The sequence below is a fragment of the Platalea leucorodia genome (assembly GCF_965183815.1).
Source record: "Platalea leucorodia genome assembly, chromosome: 16".
Classification (NCBI taxonomy): Eukaryota; Metazoa; Chordata; class Aves; order Pelecaniformes; family Threskiornithidae; genus Platalea; species Platalea leucorodia.
The window spans coordinates 7,243,359-7,268,767 of NC_138838.1; the positions used below are offsets into that span (position 1 = coordinate 7,243,359).

Below are 25,409 nucleotides of genomic sequence, written 5' to 3' on the forward strand. Positions count from 1 at the left end.
TCATGACCTTTCTCTGAGGTTTTTCTCTATCTTAGTCTCTGCTCAGAGTAGGTTCTTTTAACAAGTTCTGAAACACTATTGCATACCATTCATCTTGGTCAACACTTGCGGTTAAATTGCTTTCATCTGCTCACATGAGTGGCACCCAATGTCAGTATTTAGTTATTTTTGTAGGGCATACAAAGCTGTAATGTGAAAAACAGCATATTAAGAACACAAAACCACCTTTCATGACTTATCCTGGCCTTTTTGTTCAGTTGGTTTTTTTTTTCCATTAATGTCTTCTGCAGCAGCATGGTTTTTTTTAATTTCTTGCCAAACAGTCTGGAGCCTTTGGGGCATAATAGAAATAACAGACTTGAGATTTCAGGCAGACCCCTCAACTTTGTGACATTTATTTACCCCATATGTGAAAAACTTTTGGGTCCTGTATAGAGTCAGTTCCAGAATTTCATGAAGTCTTCTGTGCATCGGTGGGCAAAATCCTAATGATTTAGGGAAAATATGAAAAAACAAAAGGAAGAAACAGGACTTTACACAAGACATAACTTCAAACACTTCCACGGTTCTCCACAGATAAAGCAGCTGTAGATTCCAGTTACTGATGCCAGCATAAGAATGGGAAGCATCAATCAAATTACCTAATAATAGTAGTACCAGCTGTACTAAGAAGAGATTAATAATAATTCTGCAAGCATGTCTCTGATTCATTGCCAATAAGAGGATAGGAACAATCTTCCAAATAACACAAAACAAACAAATCCTAAAGTATTTATTTGTTCCCATCTTTTGCTTAGTTAGGAATCAGACTACATTTAGAGGCTATTAATATTGGCTTTGGGATAAAAGAAATTCTGATTGTCCTTCCCTGCTATTTTCTAAGCTGACTGTGCTGGGATATACATCTGGGAGTTAGATGGGGTTTGGAGAGGTTTTGCTATTTCCACTACAACTGTTTTGAGAGAGCATTCGAGAGGAGAAATCTGATTCTGAGAACGTACAAACTGCCACTACACGTAACCTCTCCTCCTGCCTCTTCTTACTTAGCAGTAGTTATTATTTTCTGACTTTTAATTGAATCTGAGATAGTTGACTTTTATAACATTATCTGGCAATATTTTCCACCTGTCAGAGGAACCGTCTTTGAATTATCACATGAAAACTACATGGTTTTGTTGACAAACTTGAAAAGGAAACTCTCCCTTAGTTGGGTGTTCCTCAATAATCCGAAAGTCTTTTTAAGGATTTGCAAAGGATAAAAACTGAAGAAAGAAACAGCACTGAAACACAGAGAGGATTAATTGGTTTTGGTTTTTTATTCTAACCTAAACATCTTTTTATCAGTTGGATGTTAATTGTTTTTGTCATCTGGGTTTACAGTTCATAAGGCATAGAGCTTTCTTTGCTGAGAGACTAAAACTGTAGCAAGCTAGGCTTATTCCCGCATTATTTCCATTCCATCAGTTGAAAAAAGTTTAATTTTTGATAATCTCTGAACCATTTCCTGCAAACCGACAGGAGTTAAGCAGCCTGCTCCTCGTTTACATGCTCCCATCCTACCCTGCCAGAGAGATGCTGGGCCAAGGCTGCTAATTCACGGTCATCTCCGGGCTGTACTCTTAACTTCCACGCACCTGAGAAGAGACCGAGGTTCCTCTGGATCAGCTGTGCCTCATGCTGTGCAGGACACCGCAAACTTCCTCAGCCCCCGTACGGAGCATATGGCCTCTCAATCATCTGCTCAACTGTTTTGATTCTTAATCCCCCAGTTGAGGGCTGCGGATCACATTAGTGACTTTTCCTTTAGGACAAAAGGGCAGAGTGATCCAGTAAACACCACATCAACAGGAGCTGTTAATGGGAAATCATTTTATACATACTGATTTTATTCACATTTCAAACGACTGTTTAAAATCAAGCCCACTTGCCTGTAAGGTATGACGGTCTGTTTTATGGATAACAAAGACAGCGACTTAGCAAGAGCCCGCAGCTATCGATTCTTACCAAAGGCACAGAACTGGTTTTCATGGACTGTTATCACACAGGCAGCAAAACAAGAGAATATCTTACCTAATATTGTGCCAGTCTTTAATTAGAAAGTATCATTAGCATGAACCTTAGAACTGTTTCTTCAACTGCCCTTAGAGTCCTCAAAGTAGAACAAATATAGCTCTCGCTTTGACATATCTATTTCCCCTCCTCTTCCCCATTCCTCCTTACAAAGAACTTATAAAATTGCTGGGCATAAAAGCAAAACTGTTTCTGCCAGATTGGCTTCATTTCCTATAACGTGTTTTAGCCATGTGGATTTTCTGTGCTTATTTAAAGGAAGGGAAAAAAAAACCATACTATTGTATAAGCTGTACAGGGAAATATCTGGGCAAGAGCTGCAGAGATAAGCACACACTGGACAATACTTTTAAATACTCAAATTAACAAAAACTGGCTTGGAAACCGTTTTTAATTTGTCAAACTCAATCCTCATCAGGGCTGCTATGGGCAGCGAAAATGTTAGTCGGTTAAACTCCAGAGAAAAAGTTAACTCTCTTTGGCTGCTATCCCCCTCACATAGATAGCACAAAGGAAATACAACTAGTGTAATGTCATAAGCAGAAAGATTTTGAGAGACTAAAATACTGACCTTTTGGAAGAAAAAAAAGCCCCCAAAACAACACATGCATTAGTCATAACCAAAATATTGTGCATAATACAGCTTCCCAAGAGATTTGGCTTTGTTTCAGAGCCACCAGGGTTCAGCAGCAAGTGCAAGACTGTTTACTCGCCTTGATGCAAGCAACACAGCGTGAGGTAGAGACCGTGCATCACAGACCCATAAAGGCAAAAGGGATCTCAAAAGATCATCCGATCGCCCCTTTGCCAAAGGAGGGATCAGCTCTACCAGTGCCATTTCTGACAATGTAACCTGTTCTTAAAGATCTCTACCAACAGAGGCATCACATCCTCAGGCGATCTGTTCCAGTTCTTCACTATCTTTATCACCAGAAAGCTTTTTCTTGCTGCAGCTCAAGCACGTGACTTTTTTGATCAATTTATCATGAGCAGTGGGAACAAAATTCCCTTCTTTAAAGCATCCATTTATGAATTAAAAGCATGTGATGTCTCCCCTTTTCTCTGACTAAACGCATTTCTTTCAGCCTTTTACTAGTCACAGTTTCAAGTCCTCTGATCATTCTTACCACTCTTCTCTACACTCATTTTGTTCTGCATCTTCCCTGAGGTGCAGTACCCTGAACTAGATACTGCACTCCAGCTCACTCCCCCGTAGTCTTAGGCAGAGCTGGGTAACTTTACATCGATTGCAGGCTATTTCTCTGTTGTACACCCCAATATTACATTACTTTTTTTTCTACAAGACTATGTGATCAACCATGGTATTTTTTTCTTTCCACACCACTCAAACTTAGTTCACACTTGTTCTGCATGCTCTATTTGCATATCCAGTTACTCCTGGCCAGGCACGGTTCCTTATATGATATACATTTGCATGGTTTGATAGAGATCCCATTTTGATGAGCATAGAGTATAAATCAGAAATGGTGGCAAAATATTTGACAGTAAGCTGATAAATATATCTGATAAATCAACTATTCAACAATATCATGATAATTAAAAGGTATGCCCAAACTTCCACAAAGATAACTGCATGTGATGCACATTTCTGCCAGTCAACACTGCAGAAAGCAAGAAAGATCATCTACCTGTCTCGATACACAGAAGATCTGAGCATTGAACTCAGTCTTCTCGATTAGGGAAATCTACTGCAAAGGTATAGCTTTACGTTATTACTCACAACCATTGCTCCTAGAAAAAGGCAAGCTGAGAGCAGCAGCCATTTGCTCCTGTACCCTCACAGGTCTTGAGATGACAGAAAACCTTCTGACATAAGCCCAGGATACCATGAGCTGAATTTTACTAGAAGCCTGTCCAATTCTAGTATCACTGTACCATCAAGATACATTCTGGACATCTCCAGAGCAGCTTTGTTACCTCTGCAGAAAATACTGCACATCAAAAGACCTCATTCCAGGACAGTAGCAATAGCCTCCTGCTGCTGTTCTGCACCCAATTCTCCTATCTAACCAGCACTCCTGCCCACTTCAGGAAGTGTTAATCACAGCAGGTTGAATCACCTTGGATGACTCCTAGATAAACCCTAATCGGGATTTAGTCTAGCAGGCATCATGTAGACACGATTCAGCTTCGCATTTTTAATATATGTACACTCATACACACACTTGTGTAACTAGCATAAGATACACTTTCATAATCATTTAACAGCTTTCTATCTCTGTAGTCCAAATGGAAGAAAAATCAAACCAAATTGTAGCATACCATGCCCATACCAAACATCCTTTTATTGCTTGTACTTGACTTAAGCAACTTCTATCTGCTACCCATGGTAGCTGGTGGTTGTGTTTCAGTATGGTTCTTTATCCTCACTTACCCTCTCCTTTGCCTATGACTAAACTCAGTACAGACCAGGAAAATTGTCAGGGTACACACAAAGACAGCCTGCCATTTTGGCACAGTTTAAATCGATGGATTAGTACTGTGCTCATCACCAAACTATTTGAGTGCCTGTAGCGCATGAGATACTATGTTTGTGTTTGTCTTTGTCCAGCGAGAGAAGCATCCTTGACTACTACTGAGAACATAAAGCAGCGTGTTTTCCTGCTATGTTCACATTCTGGCTCACTTAGATTTGTTTGTAGGTCACCAGTATCTTTCCATTTCATTAGTTACGAGGCACATTTAAAGAAGAAAACAGAGCTGTACCAGTCACTTTAGAAAGTGTTTATTCAAAAGCTTCATAGCACCATCTTGTTTTTTAAAACATCCAAATAAAATGCAGCAATTTAAACATTGGTTTTCTTCTGTTGAGCATGACACTAACTCCACCTGTGAACATAATTATGTTTGTTCTTGCTAATATAACTGAAAAATAGCGCTCCTGTGCACACAGACATAGCACTGGGCCTTGATATGGGTTATCCAGTCCTAGCTCAATAATGGAAGAATAAAAACACGTAAAACTGGAAACCTCAAGGAAACAGTCCCTCCCCCCCAATTCTGCTGGAAGAGAAAATTTTCTAAAGGTAGTTTTTAGCAGTTTCAATTCTTATGTCCCTTCCCAAACTTCAGCAAAACTAAAAATGTGAGTATATAAAATATTTTGGGCATTCCTTTACGGTACAAGTCAGACCATGGATGGTTCATTTTAAGTATCTTGATGTATTTGTTCTAACAATCACCTAGCTGTTAATTCTAAAGAAGGGCCTTCTATGGCCATCTTTTGTAGGGAAAACACTGGTCAAAATAATTCTACTGAGTTACTATGCTGATTTTTATTAAAAATTCAAGGTAAAATCAAACTGCCATTGACAGCACTTGTAATACATTTTCATTATGAGTTTTTTTTTCTTCTCCCTTTTTAGTTTTGCGGAGTAGCCTGTCTGAGAGCTTTATTCAGCCAAGTCAGTAAAGCGCTATTTCCCAAAGATCCTTAACTTACATTTCAAGAATACAGACCATGCCGAGTGCTTGGTCACATTATCATTTGGCTATGGCTTCCAACCACGGGAATTCTCTATTGCATCTACTTCTGGTTGACCATGAAGAGGCAAATATTCTGTAGTTCACTTGGCTAAAGCCCCCATAGGGTCCCAAGCTGGCAAAACAATTGGTTCTTGCTGCATCACTGCCAAGATGTCTTCTGGTACATGCTTCTTATCCACCACAACTTCATACACGTACTCAGAAAACCAGTCATCAGTCATGATCAGGTAACCTGGAGATGAAAACAGTTCATTACAACAGAGAACCATTACCAATACAGTGAAGCAGTCACATATACAAGTTTCACATATGAATGATGCATCGCAAATGGGACCTAGTCATACTTCGTATCTCTCAAGACAAAGAAAAAAAATATCAAAGAAATTAACATATAGGCTAACTGAATGTACTTCATGTGCACTGGAAGACCAAGCAAGAAGCCTGCTAGGAAGAACAAGACCCAGAATATTCATCATTTGTGCTTGCTCTGTTAAAATAGGCATTGAAAAGACTCAAGTGAATTACAATGCCTTAAAAAAAAAAAACCAAACAAAAAACAAAAAACAACAACTTAGTACTTAAGGCAGAATGTAAAATTATCCACGTATTGGCTTTAGAAGTTTTCAGGATTTTGGCAAGAAGAGGGAAATTTTCCAGGTGAATATCCAAACCATCTTTGGCTTAAGAAAACTTTGCTGGTTTAGGTCTTGCAGTAAGAGAAGGAAGCCATCTGCTTCCCTTAAATGTAAGGCCATCTAAATCATACTTTGGCTGAACTAAATCTTAATTTCTCCCTTAATATAATTCTTACTGAGAATTTCAGTGAAGAGCCTTTGAACTGGGAGAAAAAAAAAGTCACATTTAGAGTATCACAGGTTTTAGCAGAAAGCTACCATTGGAAACAAGCTATTCAAGGTGAACTGAAAATAGAGTGGCTGGGAAAAAGCAAGCATTTCGAAGACAGATGAGAAGGCTTTATGTAATAAAGTTCCTCATGTCCTTATACAGTATCATCACACAATCAAATGAAACAAGAAAATGTCCAAAGAATATGGACAATAAATGCATCTATCTACACCATCTTGTTTCTAAAGCAAGAGATCAGATAATTCCCATAAATTAAAAACCCTATCAATTGTAATCCGAGCTAGAAGCCATTTTGGAAACACTGCCAAAGGGAGCTGCCTTGATTATTCTCTCTTCAGGATATGAGTTCTTGGGACACACAAAAACCTCTCACTCCCAAGAGCCAACAAGTAATTGCACCCTGAGAGGATAATGAACTCTGCTTCTGACATCCCGTATCTCAAAGCTTGACAGTGCTGATTAGGATCGCAGTGTCTGAACGAGAAGGAAACGTCAAGCAGAAGTTCAGAACATGCAAATAAGTAAGGTCGCTCTTTGAGAAGGCCTGTGCCCAGTGTCACAATGAAAGCCATTATCAATTTCTTCATTAAAAGGAGACACATACTTCACACGCAGCAATACATATACCTAAGAGCCTGCCTAAGGCAACCCTGAGCTCTGCTTTCCATCCAGGTAACAGGCAGAAGCAAAAGAAACAAAAGTTTATTGCATTTCTGGGCAGGGTACGCAATGGACTTTGACCTCAGGCAATTAATCTATTGCTTCTACTCAAACCAGTCGTTTGTTAAGGCCAGAATACGGAAAAGAACTTGGAACAGCATCATCTTGTTGTAACAGAACATAGCACCTGGCTACAAAAGTGTACTCCTCTGGCTGTGAGGCTGGTCCACATTTCTCTAACTTACCCAAAGGAAGACCTGAACACACAGCATTTTAAAACTGACAAGCTGCTGCCCAGGGAGAGGTCAGTCAAGGATGAACGGTCTGTGAGCTACTGCATAACCTAGGATTTGGGCACCTGAAAATAAAGCCCTTGCAAAGGTCCCAAAGGACCTCCTACAAGCACTGTGCTTGCGCCTTGACTCCTCCACAGGGAGGACAAATTAACAAAGCCGTTCTGTTGTAGCGTACTTGCGGGATGACATATATACACACACACACATATGAATAAAGACACTAAGCGTCTACAGTTAAAGCTTTAAAATGTCTTCATGCAGAAGAGTAAGTATGCAACAGTCAGTACAAGAGATTAAAAAAGTCAAAAGGGAGCCGACTTCTAGCTGGAGATGTACCACAAGAAAGTTCTTTTCATGCCAAAACAAGCAGATGGACCCCTGTCAAATGGATGCGATAATGTGATTTAGTGTTCCCCTCTTGCTTGCTTTTAAAAAAAGATATCCAATGGGATAAGCTGGGTTCAAAGTTAGGTAATAATGTACTGTGTCTCCAGAACAAAAGAGTAAGCAGAATAATTAAACTTGCCTGCATGGCTGACAAAGTGCCAGTAAAACACAGAAAGGAAATATTTGACTGGGAAGTGACTTTTTTACCTCAAAAAACAAGCAATGTTTGTCAGCAACTATGTTCATTCCTTGAGGAAAAACAGACAGGCTTCCAAGAAACACTTTTACAACAGATACGAATATAATTACTAAATATTTAGGAGAGGCAAAGCTAGGCTGTTCTCAGGGCTTCCCTTTCTCCAGGACAAGGGCTACCACAACGATTCGGTTCTGCCCACTCCACAGAGTGTGAGTGTATAAATAACTTCATCCCATGACACCCAAACCAGGAGTCACCACCTTTCCAGTCCTGCACCACGCGAGCCTGGGGAAGCAGGTGTTATCCTACAGCCCCTCCGGCTGTACTCGGAGCAAAGCAAGAGGGACCCCATGTGAAAACACACTTCCACTTCCTACCAAGGACAAGTCATTTGTTTGTTAGGTTTTTAGTGACTCAAAGTCTGGTCTCTGGTGTTTTGTTGCAGGCTGTACCCTTTATCATCCTGTCCAAGAAATGGAGCTGGGGCTTATTTGTATCCCCCACACCCAACTGGGCCTCAACTGGGATGCGCCAAGTTTAACATCATTCTTGGCTGCCTCTTTACTGATGTGGATTCTGGTTCCCTGCGCTGGACTTATCCAAGCACAGCTTCCCAATTCCTTAACAAGGCAGATAAGATAAAAAAAAAACCCACTGCCAGCCAGACTCAGTGGCATAGCAAGAGAGCTAGGACAGCCTACAAATCCTCACCCTCCTACACCAGCTAGTGCTGGATAGCAAAGGGTGAAAAAGGGCAGGAAGAAAGGGAGGAAACTGTCGAGTTACCTCTTCTGCTGTCTGAGAATGAGCTCTGAAGGATATGGCCAATTGCCTTCAGCTCAACAGTGGGTTGTTTGGTTGTACCCAAGAAAATCATTCAGGGATTCCCCTCCCTGAAAAAAGTAGTCTGAAATAGTCAAGCTTCCTAGTTCTGATGGGATTTTCTGTCAAGGCACTTTTCCAGGCAACTCCCTAACCAAAACAAAATAGAGACAGTGAGCAAAACTTTCCAGAAACCATGGTCTCTACCAGCAGAAAACAGATAAATGACAGTGACTCACCCAGAAAAGTTCACATAGATGGCATGCATATGGTACATGCATACAAGGTACAGGCAGGGTTTATTCAAGTCACTCTGAGGTCCTATTATATTTCAAAAGAACAACTAGCTCCTTTCTTAAATGGCTCTAGAAGAACTTATTCTTGAAAAGTGAATCCATATTTGGAAAAGAGATAATGTCTAAGGAGAATAAACTGTTACTGCAAACCAAGTAGCAAGTTAAGCTTACAAAGCTGTCAAACAAGTTCAATAATACTCAAAGACGACTAGCTAACTGGGTTAATTTAGTGTTATTCCCAACTTAAAGCCTGAGATACTAACATTTCTTTCATTTCTAGTTGCTGTAATTATTATTTTCTAATTTTGGATTACATGCTCAAAGCAAAGAAAGCCAAAAATGCCTGTACCTCTCCACACACATCGATCACAGCCTCCGCGGCTCCGTCACAGCCTTCACTGATGCTCCAGCCCAATAACGCTAGCACAGAACTGCCGCTGTTCAGTCACAGGTCAACAGGTACAGCTTTTAGTGGCAGTGTCAGGCTTCAGTCTACTGCACTGTGGTTTGGGAGTAACAGCCAATACTCTGAAACTGAGCCCAGTCTTTCTGTAGTCAAAGAACAACTCTGAACCTTGGCCAAGGAGCATATACGGCTAGCACATTCAAAGTTGCTGACAGACACCTATTAACTTCAGAATATCTGGTACTAACCAAAGTCCACGCTGAGCAGTTGTAAAACAAGTTAAGGCGCTTCCTTCCTGGAAGCATTCCTCTAACACGAGTAGCATCTAACATCACAAACCAAGAACCTGGAGCGCAGGGACTCTGTCTGCAAACAAAGCGTTCTGACAATAAGAGCACAACTAACCAGGCGTTTTTATATTTTATATTCTCTATTTACATAAAGGTGCTTAACAAAATGGTTATTAGTTTGTATTTGGAGACAAAAGTTTTGACATTACTTCTTTTTAGTATTGATTTAGCTTCTTTGCTTAATCCAACATTCCAAAGTACATTCTACTACTGTCACATTGATGAGCCTTGAAGGAACATCAACGTGGTTTCATTGTTTTGTCAAGACTAAAGGTTTTTATTTGAATACTTTGCTGTGAATGTATACAGCTAACTCAGAACAGACACTACTGCAAGACCAAGGGGCCAGAACATCAATCAAGACACTGTTCCAAGAATATTCTATGTTTTAGTTAGCTGTTCATGTATAAGATATCAAAAGCTTATTCATAAAGACCACATCCTAAAACAGAGTTTTCCGGAAATAGTCTATTCCCAGAAGAAACCCCAGACATCCTGGGAGATTTCAGCCATACCAAATCTTGAGCGCAACATTTGGGATTAATCTGCAACAGAAAAATGCGGTCAGCAATGACTATTGTGTTGTGCCCTGGGACGCGCTGAAGCCTGGCTTGGCGTGCTCATCAGTGAGCTTACCATGCCACGGCCGAGTCCACATCCGGCCGGTCTCAGATAGGAGGGGACAAAAATCATGGAGACCTCACTCCACTCCAGTCATTTAGGAAAAGCTGCCTGACTGCAGGCCTTGGCAGAGCGAGCAGAAATGCTCTCACACCATCAGCCCCGCACCTAGGGCCAGGGGAGGTCAGAGCTGGCCTCCGGATCAGGCAGAGAAGCGCTCTCCAGTCATTCCCAGGCCGAGCAGGGAAGCAACTAGAAGCAATTTCCTAAACCACCGCACAGCTGTGAGTCACCATTCTGTCCACACTGCCTGCCCATGTGCCGTGCTGGGGTGCCCGCTGCAGCCCTACAGCACTTACAAATCCTTTTTAAAGGAACAATAGTGCGGGCTGAGAGAGTCATCAACAGGAAAGCAAGTTCATGCAGAAAACCTGGCATGAGCTGAACTGCGTGTAACTGGATTTTGTTGTTGCTAGTGCTTGTCATACCAGAGACGAGCACTGCAAGGATGCCGCAGGTCACGTTTTCAGCACAGCTTTAGAAAGGCAACCAGAATTACGATTTTTTTTAATTTTTTTTTTTTTTTTAGACAGATGTTGGAGCTAGAACAGTTTACATTAGAGCTGTTCGGAGCACAAGCTGGAACCAGCCATACTCTCATTTCCTCATCTACAAAATCAATAAGTAAAAGCTTGCAGCAATTGATAAGCAGTGCTTTAAAAGAAAATATAAACCACTTAGGATTCACACGTGACTCAGGAAGATTATTTAAGTCATATCAGCCACAACCAGCATGAGGTCCCAAAGATGAGAAAGCTGTAGTGAACGGATTTAGGCTTAGCTCTGCTACCGAAAACTTTAGTACATTTAAAGGTATTGCAGTGAAGTCTTTACTGCTCCTTTCATACTAGAAGGAGAAAGCATTTCTATACAGTGCAGTTCTTGAAGTGATCCTATCTTATTTGATACTGCAAAGCATTTCTTATCTATTGTCCCTTTATTAAAAGATTGGTTTACGTGCCTACTAGAATTCTTGGTATTTCAGAGGAGAAGTACCACCTATTTGCAGACTAATACTACCAGATTTTTCAGACTTGTGTTCTGCAGCAAGGATTACAAGCAAAGAAAGAGGTTCTGCTCTCCCCCTCACACACCTGTCAAGCTCCTACAGCTGCTGCTTTTTTTTTTTTTTTTTTGACAGGGATAATAGCTGACAATTTACCTGTGATCAACAGCAAACTGGTAGACAACACTTAGGAAAATAAGCAGCTTTACAGTCATCAACCTTAAAGTTATTTACCAAAGCTTAAATACTTCATTATATGAACTTCATCTGAAGTCTACCAGTATCTTCCCATTACCTTCCATAAACAAATTAAACAGTTTGGTTATCAGATTGTCAAAAGCTGTAGTGCAAGGACAAGATATGCCCCATATCGAGCTATACTGAGTGCTCCAGTTCCAGCTTCCGCAGGGGCTTCTGCCAACTCCGTCCTCCTGCCTTTGGGACAAAGATGCCCCGTCTGTCAAGAAGCATCAGCCTCCATCACTTATGGCCATCTCCCAAAAAATGCAACTGCCTCTACAGTTGAACTTGCAGCCACAGTGTCAAGTTTATCCAGTGACATTTCCTGCTTCTCCATTCAATGTTTACATTTGATTTACTTAGATGTAAATCACATTTAAGTGAAGAATGTTTGTCTTCCAGGAATACAGTGCCATAACTCAGTGATCCACATGCTTGTTTCATGCACGTCCTGGTGAAGGACACACAGCACGTCCCCTTTCCCCCTTCCACCTCCTTATTTCCAAACAGCTTTCTGCTCCCGTGACTATAAATTACTTTACCTTTATTACCACGGTCTTCACCCCAGGAGTTTTCCACTCTCCATTTTTCAAATGCCTCTTCTTGCCCATCCTGTGACAAAACAAGTCGATGGCTATTCAGTAGTGAAGGACCATCTCAGTTTATAGCAGCCAACCCTTCCAAGTCTAAACCCAGCACCAGCAAACCAGAGCTCCGCTCCCAAAAGTCTACAAGCATGGGTGAGTTTCAGACAATGGTTTCTTCCTAGTGGTTGGAGAAATGTAATTTTCTAAAATACTTCTCTATCAGCTTATGAGCATATGAAATATGAGGAAGTGCGGTCAAGATGACAGCCTGCAATAAATATTTATTTTAACTAGAAAACTTAAATTGAACTAAATTCAAATTTGGACTTAACTGACTGACAGAATTGAAGCAGCCTTCCCTAGCACCCGTCAGGACATGGGGGCCTTCGGAAATGCAGAATGCACAACTTGCTTGAATGAGGAATTGGAGGAAAGGAGCAAGGGCGATGAAGCAACTGCAATCCTTTACAACAGTATTAGTAAGAACAAGCACAAACTCTTGAAGAATCTAGCTGAAGGATACAGGTCCAGGTCTGGTGCTTTGAAAGATATACAGGGCTTCTAACGAGCACGAAGTACATTTGACTTCATGTTCAGAAGCACACTGTATTCTAGCCTGCACTGTGTATCTCTGAAGTCTGGTTCAAATCTACCAAGTACATAGAAGCACTGAAAACAGCTTCATAGGCTTGCTGTGCCACAAAGTGAACTGTTGCTTCCTTCAAGCAGCCTCTCACAAGGAAACAGCAAGTCCCTTGAGGAACCTAAGAACAGTTATTCTTTTGTACTACGGGGGTTTTTTTAATGCAAAAAAAAAACTAACCTGGAAACAACACCCCACAAATCCATTTTTAATATTTAAAGGGATGTTGTTGTATTGCTTCTAGTCTCACTTAAAAAATATAGGACAGTCCTTAAAATGAGGCACTCAAGAGCTACCAGACTGAGGATAAGTCAACTCTTGATGCTATCAAACAAACTGGGATAAACGCGTTTATGTACATGACGTTTTTAACCAAAAGGTGCGCTTAAGCCACATCAATTTTTTATGTTGTAAAATCGTAATAGGATTTTTTAAATCTTCAAAGCCTTTTTATGAAGTAGGTAAATCCAAAGTATTACATTTTACAACTCAGTTTATCAAAGCTCCTTTGGATTAAGTTAAGGTTTAATATAAGACAACATGTTCAAACAAAAAGTAGAAACAACTTAGTCCATTTTGAATGTGGAAAAGCCTCTAAATGCTGAACTAGTTCTAGGATAATTTCTTTTAAACTGTCTTTTCATTTTAGAGCTACCATCCCTCATATACTGATTTATACACATCCTTTTCTTAAGGAAACCAGGTCACATTTGATCACATTTTATGCAACTTCACGTTTAGGCATCCAAAACTATGAATTTAAAAATGCAGACCATAGACTATAGCTGCCAATGAAGTGCAGCCAGTAATTGGATACAATAAGTACAAACACACATGCTTCAGTTGTGTCTAGGTAAGTAGGTTTTGAACACTAGAAAAGTATCATTTTTCGTATCTAACTCAAAAACAATGAAAATTTTTTTAGAGGTGTTCATACAATCTGATACACAAAACAGAAGTGTTAAGAGCTCAGAATGCGGAACACAACAGGAAAAATTATATTGAGTTGTAGAAAGTAACTCAGAAAAATTCTTCTGACTCAGCAGTCCCATCTCAAGCCCTTGAACTCCAGAGCTCAAGCAAACTTTTCCAGTTATATGCGAGCTGTTATTTCTCAAGCCAAGGTCATGTTGGACAGGAAGAGATCACTTCAAAGAAGCTTATTAATAATGACAACTTCTGGAAATAAATTGAAAACATCAATACTGCAGATAGCCCTGAGTTGTAAATTTTCACATGGTTCTTTTTAATTCATGTGTGCTTTGTTATACTGCCAGGAGCAGATGTAGCTGTAGATTCATCTCAGCCTGCTGTCTGCCACAGAGCTATTTTGGACACCATTTTCCTCCCCTAATTATGAGTGGGTCAGAGAGGTCACATGCCAGTGAGTTGCAGGAGGTTGTTGCAAAGTGCCTCCTACTGGCATTTTAACAGAAGAGGCTTCACGCTGCAAAACACAGATAGGACTAACCCATGGAATGGGACAGGGTAGGAAATACTTGCTGTCATCCTCGATTTCTTGCTCAGCAAGATACATCGGAATCTGTATTTAAAAGTCAGTTAACATAGGTTTTTCTGGTATCTTAAAAATAGAAGCTAACTTTCTTGTCCCTTTCTCCAATAAAAGTTTGTAGGCAGAAGAAAAGAAGCCCTTGACTTGTCTAAAGTTCTTCCTGCCTTGTTAAATATTTGTATTTCTGAACACTCAGACACAAACACAGGGAGACTAGACAACCTAGGCCTTGTGCACCAGGGAGTTGTGGCACACATGCCGAACTCCAGCAGAACAGCGTACGTGCTGTGAATGAGCCCAGAACACATAAACAAGCTGCCAGAATATTCAAACGCGTCTGTGCAAGCATCAGAACTTCTGCAGGGAGACTCTACCTTCTCAGTGACAGCCGTCAGGACCATGGCATGGGTCATCAGCGATTCTCCAAAGATTAACCGTTCTGCTTTGTTCATGTTCTTGACAGAGACACCAAACACCAGCTCGTGATTAAATCTATTAGAAAGCCACACAAGCAATATCAAAAGGGATGCAGGGAGGATTCTCACTAGTAAACCAGAGAATCAGTAGACTGCACTGTCCCAGGAGCCACTACACGGGCGTGTAAGTTCAACTGTTTTTAGTGTCAGAACAAATGTAAAAACTGATCCCTTTAGGAGTTTCTTTCATCAGATACTAGACAATCCAAATGAGTAGGAATATTTAACAATCGCTTGTAGTGCATCTTTAAAGGATTAAGATTTTAGCTAATAAGTGAAAAAAAAAACAACCCAAACATTTCTTCTGCTACTGAAGTATTTAAATATACTCTTTTTGAGTATATAATCCAGAGTATGGACAAATGAGTTTAAGCAGCCAAAGCGCTGTTTATGTCCCAGCCAAGTATCCCAAATGGTATTCCGTTTTGATTTTCTACTTACATATTCATGTCGTTGATTCCCAGCTTGCTATAGAAGTGCTTTGCAACATCGCAGCCAAACCACACAGCCTACAAATAAAGGAAGAGTCACGTCTAGGCCATATCCCAGGGAGTTTTACTTTACAAGACTTGCACCAAGCCATCCATGAAGAGAAACAAAACAAACCTCGCCATCCTTAATAGACGCTGCAGCTAATTTTTTCAAGACATCAACAGGCTGGTTGTTATAGAGAGTTTTCCTCCCTCCTACCATGTTGCCCAGGTACTCCACTGTATACAGCCTGCTGTACGGGTTCTGAGGTCGAGGATCATTCACTAGACAGATCTGCCAAAAACCAAAGATGTCATAAATGAAGGTGCAACTTAACTGAAATCTTTGAGAAGTGAATCTAGGTGGATTTCAGAGAATTGCTTTTGTCCCAGCTGGCTGACTGTCCCATTGGCAAACAAGCTGCTTGGCTGAAATGCCAGGTTTAAGTTTTGTTTGTTTGCTTTATAAGTTCACCTCCTAACTGTGGCATAGCAGCTTTACATGTTATTCCTGCTCTCTACTGGCTGTCTTATGGCATTTTATGACCGATTACATCACGACATATTTTATCATTACAAAATCATTGTGGAAGTGCAATGCAAGATCACAGCTAATTGAAGGGTAGAGCACAAACGGAATGGGGAGAATAAACATAGGGCCGTCTTTGCCTTGTGGGAGCGGTACCCGTCCCATGTGGTGCAGTTACAGGGGTGGACAGTACGCTTGCAACAGTGGAAAATAAGCGGCTTAGCAGCAAAAAAAGGTCTTGGGAAGCTACTGCCTTTCAGCATCCCCAACCTTGTCCTCCATGTTGAAGTAAGGCTTCACGTGCTCATTGTAGAACTGGACTGGTGTCACAGGGCCATACTTGTGGTAGTTCTTCTCCTTATCCCGGAACTCCCAGCAGAAGGTCTCCGGAGGGTTGCCCAGGCAAGTACTCACTATTCTGAATACCTGCCCAGAGAAGCAAACAGCTGTGAACTTGCAGAAACATGCAGGCCTGCCTCTCCTACCACAGCAATGCCATTGATGAATGGATTTCTCCATGTGAGAACCAACTAGAGAAATGGGATCTTAACGTCCACCTTTGAAGAACATGAATAAACATACACACATGAATTATTTGCATTCAGCTCTGGAAATCTAGGTGTTTCAACAGTTCAAAAAATCAATCTGAAAGGCCACAGAAAATCAACAGCATCTCTCTCCATTCTTACGCTCTCTGTTCTCAGGCAAACTCTCAGGCAAAACAGAAGCTTAAGGTTGAACACATAAATTCCAGGTTATCCTAGGAATGCAGCAGCCAAAAGCAAAAGCCAATACACTGCCTAGTCTTATTCTAACATTTCATAAGTAATTCTGAAGCTCCTCCAACAAGATACTTTCCCAGTGCAAGAGAAGCTTTATCAAACTGATTCTAGAAAGGCTTAAGCACTCAGCATCCCCTGTTCCACCAGGTGGTTTGCCCCATACAGAGACAAACCGGGCCTTCCAACATGCATACAGCAAAGCATTTTATCCCAGTGTTTCCCCTGTACTAATCCCTTTTTTCCTATAATGTTCATTTGGATTTCAAAGATGGCCCTTCGCTTCTTTTCCCTAGAATAATCTTCTCATCCGTTTTCATACATTTCACACGGTCTTGGGTTAGGGTTGAACGGGCAGGTTATGTAATTTAATCCAAGATCCCTGCCTGCCGACTGTGACATCCTTCGCAGCTGACAGCTTTCTGTTGATTTTTAGCACAAACAGTTGACCAGATTTCAAGTCTTCAGCCTCCCCCTAAATCAGAATATAAAACTGCACTTAATCACTACTGTACTTTCTCACAGGGCTTATCATAAAAGGTGTTGATTCGTAGGCAGTGTAACCAGATGACTGTCTTTAGGGATATTTAGCAGGACCTGCCACAGGTACTCTGGGGACAGAGAATTCAATCACATTTAAATAGGTTTGAATCTGGTTTACTTCAGCTGACACTGGTCTACTTCAGCTCTGTCCTTGTCTTGAGCATAGACAAGTCTTCTCCTTGCAAGGAACCAACAGGTTATTTCAAATAAGAGAAGGGGGAGTCAAATCTCAACTGCACCTTCTGCACCAGGATCCAACGCCTGTGGTTTGTGCCAGCTTTCCCAGGCTGTCAGTCTTCACACCTTCCTCTCACTGACTTTTCACAGAGGGGAGAGAGAATACCTTTCCCAAAGCTGACTTACTCTTTCTGGAGCTAGCTGAGCTGATTTATAGGGATCCTAAGGCTCTGTAAGAACTAGCTTTGTGCTAGCGTGCACTTTGTGCTGATGGCAAAAGGAGTGCAGTATTCATGCTAAGTAATGCTATTTGGCTGTGCACAAAATACAAATAAGGTGTTCTTGCTCCAAGGAATTTAGGAAAACAAGGGAAGAGATTAATTATGGGTTGAAACAAGGGTGTGGGCTTAATGTTTTTACTAGAGGAACTACACATTTATTTCTCAATAAATATGTTAAAGAACAAATGTAAATCCCTAAGCTATTACAAATATTTAATTTTGCACAGGCTGCACAAACAGTAGCATTTGCTGTGGATACACCCCACATTACCTCAGATAACCATAAGTGGTGAGCGATGAGGCTATGAAAACAAATTAAGCAAGAAAAATGCCTAAAAGGAGAGCAACGAGCAAGCGGGCTCCAGCCAGAGGAAGGAAAATGATGGAGACAGAAGTCTCAAGTTAACAGAGGCAGTGGGGCCTGGGAATGGCCTCCCTCAATTGTTTTGCCACCACACCCATCATAGGCCATCTCTTACTCTCTCACAAGCTTCCTCTATCAATAAAAAAATAAGGAGACATATTTAAACTGAAAGGTGACTTGTATCACTCTAGTGACAACTAGAACCAAGATAAGGTAAAGATATAGTGGCTTGTGCTAAAACACAAAATCAGTGAGGAGGGGAAAAGGATGCTCCTGATAAGGCAGAGTCTACAAAGCAGAACAGTAAAGGAAGAAAAATTCAGTCACATGCACTGCACTGACTTCAGCTTCTGACCCGCTGTGCACTGGTTTGATAAGAATGTTTATACAGTTCTGGAGTGAATATTTAATCCTGTGTGCCAGTACAACTGACCCATTTTAACTAGAGTGCTGCCTCCCAGCGTGAGCAAACCAAGATTTGCTATGCAAATAAAACTTCACAGAACAAAACCAAGTTCTCCTTTGCCACATACAAAAATAGATGCAATACCACTGATATACATATAAACACATGAAGTAAAAAGAGTGATCTCAAACCTTTAAAACTAAGTGTTTAAGTGTACAAGACAGGTGCAATTGCACATTTCAACTACCATGTTTATTGAAAGTAAATCCACTTAAGTTGCAAACCACTATTACCAGTGCCAAGAGGAAATACTGTGTTAACTTCAGAGAATTAAGCACAATCTTTTCACAGAACAGACAAATCACAATCAGTTAATGAGCCTTTAATGCCGGTTCCAGGATCCCTTGTCAGAGGGCAAGAGGCTCTAAACAAATGAAGAGACATTTTGCAGTGAACTGTGTGTCATTGCCCTAAAAACAAACATCTCTAGGAAGCTTTTGATGTCTGCTGTAAAATCCTCCAAGGGCTTTTGGAGACACACACTGGATGTAAGTTATATATTAATGCAAAAGTGAATTAACATTCACTTTTGCTGACTGGCAACATACCGGGGTAGGCTCAAAGCACAGAATTACTGTAGACCTTAAGGCATACATTTCATAAAAGCTTTAGTTTCAATAATATAACCCAAGGAACATGAATCAGTTTTTTTTAATCTAACCTTGAAATTCGATAAAAAGAAGCTACAAGTTTTTACATGAGTGCAAAGATTAATTTCCAAAAACCAAACCAACACATTAATACTTGCATATTAGTGGAACTGCCTGAAGCTTTACAGAAATAGCCCAAGGTAGGTTCTGCCTAATACCAATGTTTACTGGATTGCAGAAAAACTAACACACATAACCAAAACGTTTGATTTCTTGAGTCATCTAGAGACAGACATTGAAACCACTGGGTCACTTTGCACTGTATGTTTGGTAAACAAATGAAAGATACTTTTTTTTTAAATGCACTTGGTCAAACTAAAACAGCCTGAACTTTTAAAACTGCTTTTGGCTATTTAAGAACCAAGTATGAGGACTACTACTGAATAAGAAAAATGGCATGTGCCACTGTCATATTCAGTGTGACCAGAGGGAGGGCCAGCCACTACGCACACACTGCATACTACAGACTTGCTGACTGATTGGATTTTGAGTTAATTCACACAGCCAGAAACAGATGCTGCGATTCCTTCCTCTGCTGCCCCCCGGTATCAGACCACAGCTGGATTCAGCCTTGCATTCAGCTCACATCCTTCCCATAACGCAGAGAACTCCCTTTTGTTGTTCTTTCCTGCTCTCTTGTGGAGAACTTCTGCAACAGCACTTGTGCTGTAAATTTTACATTCAAAGCCATCAGAATGCAATTTTCAACTTGCCTCTTTCCTGCTATTTGTAAAAGCCTGATAGGCCACTATTTTAATCTCTCTGAAGATACAAAACGCTGCTTTCCTACAGAAAGGGGCAGATGTCTCTAAAATGTCATAATTCTGAAACCTATAAATTCGAGATATTTGTCTGGAAGTATTAGAAAAACTCAGAATGAGATAAGCAACAACCCACTTCAAAAAAATTCAGTCGAATACCTCCAAGCACACTGCCATACAAAACATTCCTAGTTAGCCAAACAAAAGGCCCTTCTTTTGGCTGATCCAGTAGCTATAGAACAAGAGTAAACAAGAAATCTCATCCATTCTAGCCTCATGTTCCAAGAAGATTCATGTCACAAAAGTATGCTTACCTCTTCTATCATCGTGTCCATTGCAGCACAAAGTTCTGCTTTAATTGTTCCACTTTCCACCATATTTCTTAGCCGCAAACAGTATTCTCTCATCTGTTTAAAGAGAAAGTCATTTTACTATAAGGGCATGAAAGATGCCACCTCATCAGTTTTCAGGACTTCCTACCTGGTCACTTCAAGCACCTATTTTACTCTTCATAACATGTTTTCAAAGTGAAAAGGAAATACCTTTCAGAAGGCTTTGTTAGATATTGATTCTTTAAAAAAAAAAAAATTAAAAGATCGCCAAAAAAAAAAAATCAGACATTAACAAATAGTTGCAACTCAATTCCTATTTTCCAACCGCTGATTTGAACCTTAGAGCCATTAGCTTTTCTTAAGGCTTGATTTCTCTCTGTTCCGTAACTGATGCCGCAACATCCATACGCATTACCACCTCTGTGACTCAGAGAACCGACTGTCTTCATACTGTAAAATTTATTTTGCAATTCTAATGCATAATTGATCTCTTGGTTGATAAAAAGAATGGAGCATTTCCCCACTGCATGCAGAACTGCAGTAGAGGAGCACATGCTTCCCATTACTGTCACCATCCATAAGGCCAGGAACAGTGAGTGGGGCTCCCACAAGACCAGCTGGTTTGCAACATTCAAGACTAGAATAACATTAACACCATTCATTATGTCTAAGCTCATTTCAGCACATATTCTACATTTTTATGTGGATTTCAGCAGGCAATTTTCCCTGAGCATGTAGCATATGAACTGGAAAAACAAAATAATCAAAGCCCACTGAAAAAAAAATGCTTTAATTGCCTTTTTATCTAGCTACCTACACTAGCATCTTCCCAGATTAATTCATTTCTGTAGTTCAGGGAGCATGCTTGCACCTTCCTTCAGATAAGGCTGCACACTTCTATACTGAAAGCTGATTTTTAAGATTCAGTGTTTTGAGAATACATTCTTTTTATCTTTTCCATCAAATTTGGCAGTAACCTCTAAAAACCTTAGCATACTGGTAGATGAAATACTGAGGGAGCAGAAAAAAGTCACCTAGATGCCAAGTGCTAGTTTTGCAGAAACAGCCTTAATCAGCCGCACACAAAGAATTAACTTTTTGGAAATTTGAGGATTAGGAACAATTGCTACTAAAACCCCACAAGGTACTTTCCAGCTACTGAAGCCTGGCAATGGCCATCTTCCATAAACACACTTTCCTGCTCCATGTTTCAGGATTAACATCAGACTTTGCTGAGACTTTAGGCTGCTTTTTGAATAAAAGCAAGTTAAGTTGTGAGATGCACTTAATCCTTTGGTCAATAAAGAGAAACGAAAGTGGCTAGGAACACCCAGAACAGGGTCATTCCCATCCCCTCCCCTTCTTTAATTGTATCATCTAAAGCTATTTTACCTTATGATTCAAGATCTCATTCATCCTTCTAGTCGCCTCTGTGGTATGAGACTCCGGGAAGTATTTCTTGGGGACAACACCATACTTTTCTAAAAGAAAGTAATAAAACTATGGGTTAACAATTGTCTTTTCCACACAGCAGATGCTAGTGCTTCTGCTTATACCCACATAAAAGCTAAATATCGTTGGGTTTTGTGCAAAGATTATAAAGGAAAGTCTCTTATTTAAAGGTTACAAATACTCAAAGTTTACATTTTAATTTGTGGCGGAATCTTGACCTCCAATCTGCCTTCCACAGAGATCCCAAAAGGTGGAAGCCCTGAATAGCTCAGTATCATTTAATTCAACACTTAAAAGTTCTAGACTAATCAGTGCTTTTTAAGAAACTCTTCTCACCAGAAAAAAAAAAAAAACCTGATTGCTTGAAAACGGAGCTCCTGAAATATCTTCTAAACAACTGAGCCTCTTACAAATTATTCCACATATTTTATCTAGGGTCAAGTGACCAACTCCCCAGTCTCTTTTCCTCCTCAACATTTATAAAACACCAGCAACAGCTCAGTGGCGTCCTCATTATAGTACCCATCAAAGATCACACCACGCATAGCTCTGGATGTAACAGCAGCATCCAAAATCTGCTCTGCTCTGATTAAATATTTATAACAATTGGATGGGAAAAAAGTAACCTCCAGGCTTCAAAGAAACAAATTCCTTTTGTGATTCTAAACTTACATTATTGGTTTTTTTGATTTACAAAGGCATCACATTGTTTCACAATACAAATGAAAACAAATGCTAGTGTAATTCAGACACAGAGAAGTATCTCCTTAATCAGTGTAAGGAGGATCCCACTTAAACTGGATCTTTGTAAGACCAGCATTGCCACATTCCACATCATTTCCTTCTCACTGATCTTTATATCATCTTTCTTCAGGCTGCAACCAAGTAGTTTTGCTTCTGCCTTGTAGACACACCCTGGTCTAGCAACGCTTTTTCCTTACTGTGTGACCTACAATGTATACATGGATATAAACAAGCGATGTCGAGTTGATGACTGAAGTCAAAGGGGATTGAACCTTTTTACTAAATGGGAAGTCTGGGATATCTAATGACTTCTGTTGATCTTCTGAGCTTCTGTCAGCAGCAATATGCAAGAGTGAAGATCCCAGACAAGATTTAAGCTGGCATGAAAAAGGTCTTTGATTAAAAAAAGGGTAGTGGCTAATGGCATCACGGTCCTTAGTAAACCCCCAGGTCTCAAACTCCATTTCTTTTTCTGTTTCATTCCTCATCTCTCAAAGCAGCGTGCAACTTCAGGAAGGGCTGCTAGTGACCAATTCTCTTACCAATAATGTTAACCAACATATCCCACTGTCCACCATCGTTCGTGGGGTTGGTGAGCAGGTACTGTACCAGTCTTCCTTCCACAGGCTCCTTTTTCTGAGCTGTTTCCACAAAGGCATTTAAAAAGTAGTAACAACGTTCGACCTGGAATGGACAGACAGGAAAAATAGATGTTTTAAGTGTGACATGGAGCATTAATTCATTCCTGAGTACTCAGTTCTTTGGAAGTCCTAACCAGATGAAGCTACCTTCTGCTCATCTACTGAAGTTCTTGTTTTCCCTCTAGTATTCCAGGGCTTATCATATAAACTTATTTCTGTCACAGACCAAATACTTAGCAGTAAGTTAGCACAGAGCTTGAGGGTAGGGGAACAGGAAATGTGAAACAGACGTTATGCAATGAAGCCTGGCCCAGACTAGTACTAGATTTTCTTGATTTCCTTTAGGGGAAAAAAAGTAGGCACACAGCTCACAGACCAGTAGGTCACAAGCTGAAAACCGAAAAGCTCAACAGACTGTTACAGTCACGTTCCCCTGAGCCTCCTACAAGTAACTTTTGAAATACACACATGACTTGAAAGAAGACTTTTACTATTCCAAAATGTTAACGTCTTGACAACTAACTTCTCAAGCTGAAAGTCCCACTTTGCCCAGCCCACACTTAAAATACGCATTTAAAGAACTTTTGACGTTTCTTCTCATGTACGCTTTCCACCTGGATGGTCCAGCCTAAAAGCAATTCTGTCCCAATACCAATACCTGATTGCATCAGCTGTCCTAGCACAACCTGCGCCCTGTACCACTGTACCTTATCCCAGAAGAAGAGGTACGACTGGCTGAATTCGAACTCTTCAATGTTGTATTTCTTCATGAAAGGAAGGCGCATTGCATTGAGACAGGAAAAGATCCAACATCTCCCTGGGAGATCAAAGGAACGAGAATTAAATTGAAATGTGTAAGAGCTGTGCAAGATTTTTTTTGTTTTAAACACAAGATTCATGACACCGTTCCGCCTCGAGCCTTTGGCCCACTGTTCTGGCTGGGAGTGTAAAATACCAAAAAGCTCATGAGAAGTTTGGCAATCTTTTACCGCAGATGCAGGTTTCTCAACTGGTTTTACCTTATGCTATACAGAGGGGGGGAAGAGGCAAACGCTGCAAGGCTAGAGACTGTTATTTGCTCCAGGGGATGCTGCAGGGATTCAGCTTTGCTCTGGGCCTGACAAAAGGCCTTCAGCGGCAGCCCTCGCTCCGTCACCCTTACATCATTCGCTCCCCAAACGCCAGAGCCTGGGAGGCAGCGCACCCCCGTACCGCCACCGCCGCCCCGGGAGCCCCTTACCGGAGTTCTTCTGGTTGGTGACGGGCTTGCCCTCGGCGGGCACGGCGTGCTGGAAGACCTGCACCGTGTCCTGCACCACCTGCCGCTGCAAGCACACCTCCAGCGGGTCGTTGCAAGTCGCCACGTTCTGGGCCAGCAGGAACTGGGGCTCGGCCCGCAGCCGCCGGGTGAAGGCGGCGGCCTTCTCCGTGCTCAGCCCTGGGGGGCACCGGGCAGCCGTCACCGACGGCCCCGCAGCCCCCCCCCCCCCCCCCGCCGGCCCCGACACCCCCCATCCCCGGTAGCCCTCCCCTCAGCACCCGGTAGCCCGTTAGCCGCCCCCCCCCCGGCCCATAGCCCAGGTAACGGTGTGCCCCCCGCCCCCGGGAATTCCACGCCGCGGGCCCGTTGCCGCGGTAACCGCTCCCCCCCATCACCGACACCACCCCCCCATCCCGTTGCCCCGGTAACGGCCGCGCCCCGCCCCTCACCGCGGGCGTTCATGGCACAGGCGGCGCGAGCTGCCGGGACGGAAACCGCCGCTCAACGGCCGGGCCCGAGGCGGAAGCGGCTCTTATAGCCCGGCACCGGAAGCAGGAAGCGGGGTGTCCCGCGTCCCGTCCGTCCCCCCCGCCCGCCCCCGGCCGTTGCGGGAGCTCGGCGCGGCGGAGCGGGAGGCGGACGGCGCGCCGCGAGGGACAAGCTTGCGGCGGTTGCGAGCGCCGTTGCGGCGGGGACCGCGCGGGGGCGCCGGGGGCTCCACACCCCCCCCCGGTTCGAGAACGTTCTGCGGCGCCGCCTGAGGCAGCGCGCGGCGGCCCCGGTCTTCCCGCCAACGGCCGCGTTCCCTCAGGGCCGTCGGGGCGTCCCCGTCCCGCCCTCCCCCCCCCCCCGATCTCCGCTTAACGGGAGGCCTTGGAAGGGGCCTGGGCAGCGGCGGTGTCGAGGCCCGGCGCCTGGCAGCCTGAGCCGGCCCCGCCGTTGCGCGGTGACCG

At 42.1% G+C, this 25,409-nt stretch overlaps 1 protein-coding gene across 1 annotated transcript; it reads right to left on the reverse strand.

Annotated features, from left to right (window-relative positions):
- Window positions 1-4,817: 4,817 nt before the first annotated feature.
- BLMH (bleomycin hydrolase) lies at window positions 4,818-24,993 on the reverse strand. Its single transcript, XM_082328494.1, has 12 exons — window positions 24,906-24,993; window positions 24,436-24,633; window positions 23,903-24,012; window positions 23,097-23,238; window positions 21,751-21,839; window positions 20,341-20,433; window positions 16,276-16,431; window positions 15,613-15,771; window positions 15,448-15,515; window positions 14,905-15,022; window positions 12,330-12,399; window positions 4,818-5,809 (listed from the first exon to the last, which is right to left on the reverse strand). The coding sequence occupies exons 1-12, from the start codon at window positions 24,916-24,918 to the stop codon at window positions 5,658-5,660; spliced, it is 1,368 nt and encodes a 455-aa protein (XP_082184620.1). The 5' UTR covers window positions 24,919-24,993; the 3' UTR covers window positions 4,818-5,657.
- Window positions 24,994-25,409: the final 416 nt, after the last annotated feature.

Bases quoted from the DNA above. Each gene is read 5' to 3' on its own strand.
- BLMH (XM_082328494.1), bottom strand. The intron at 20,434-21,750 runs GTAAAATAGCTT...CTCTTTAAACAG, and splicing joins ATGAGATCTTGAATCATAAG to ATGAGAGAATACTGTTTGCG. The intron at 5,810-12,329 runs GTAAAGTAATTT...TTTCATCTCCAG, and splicing joins TGAAGACCGTGGTAATAAAG to GTTACCTGATCATGACTGAT.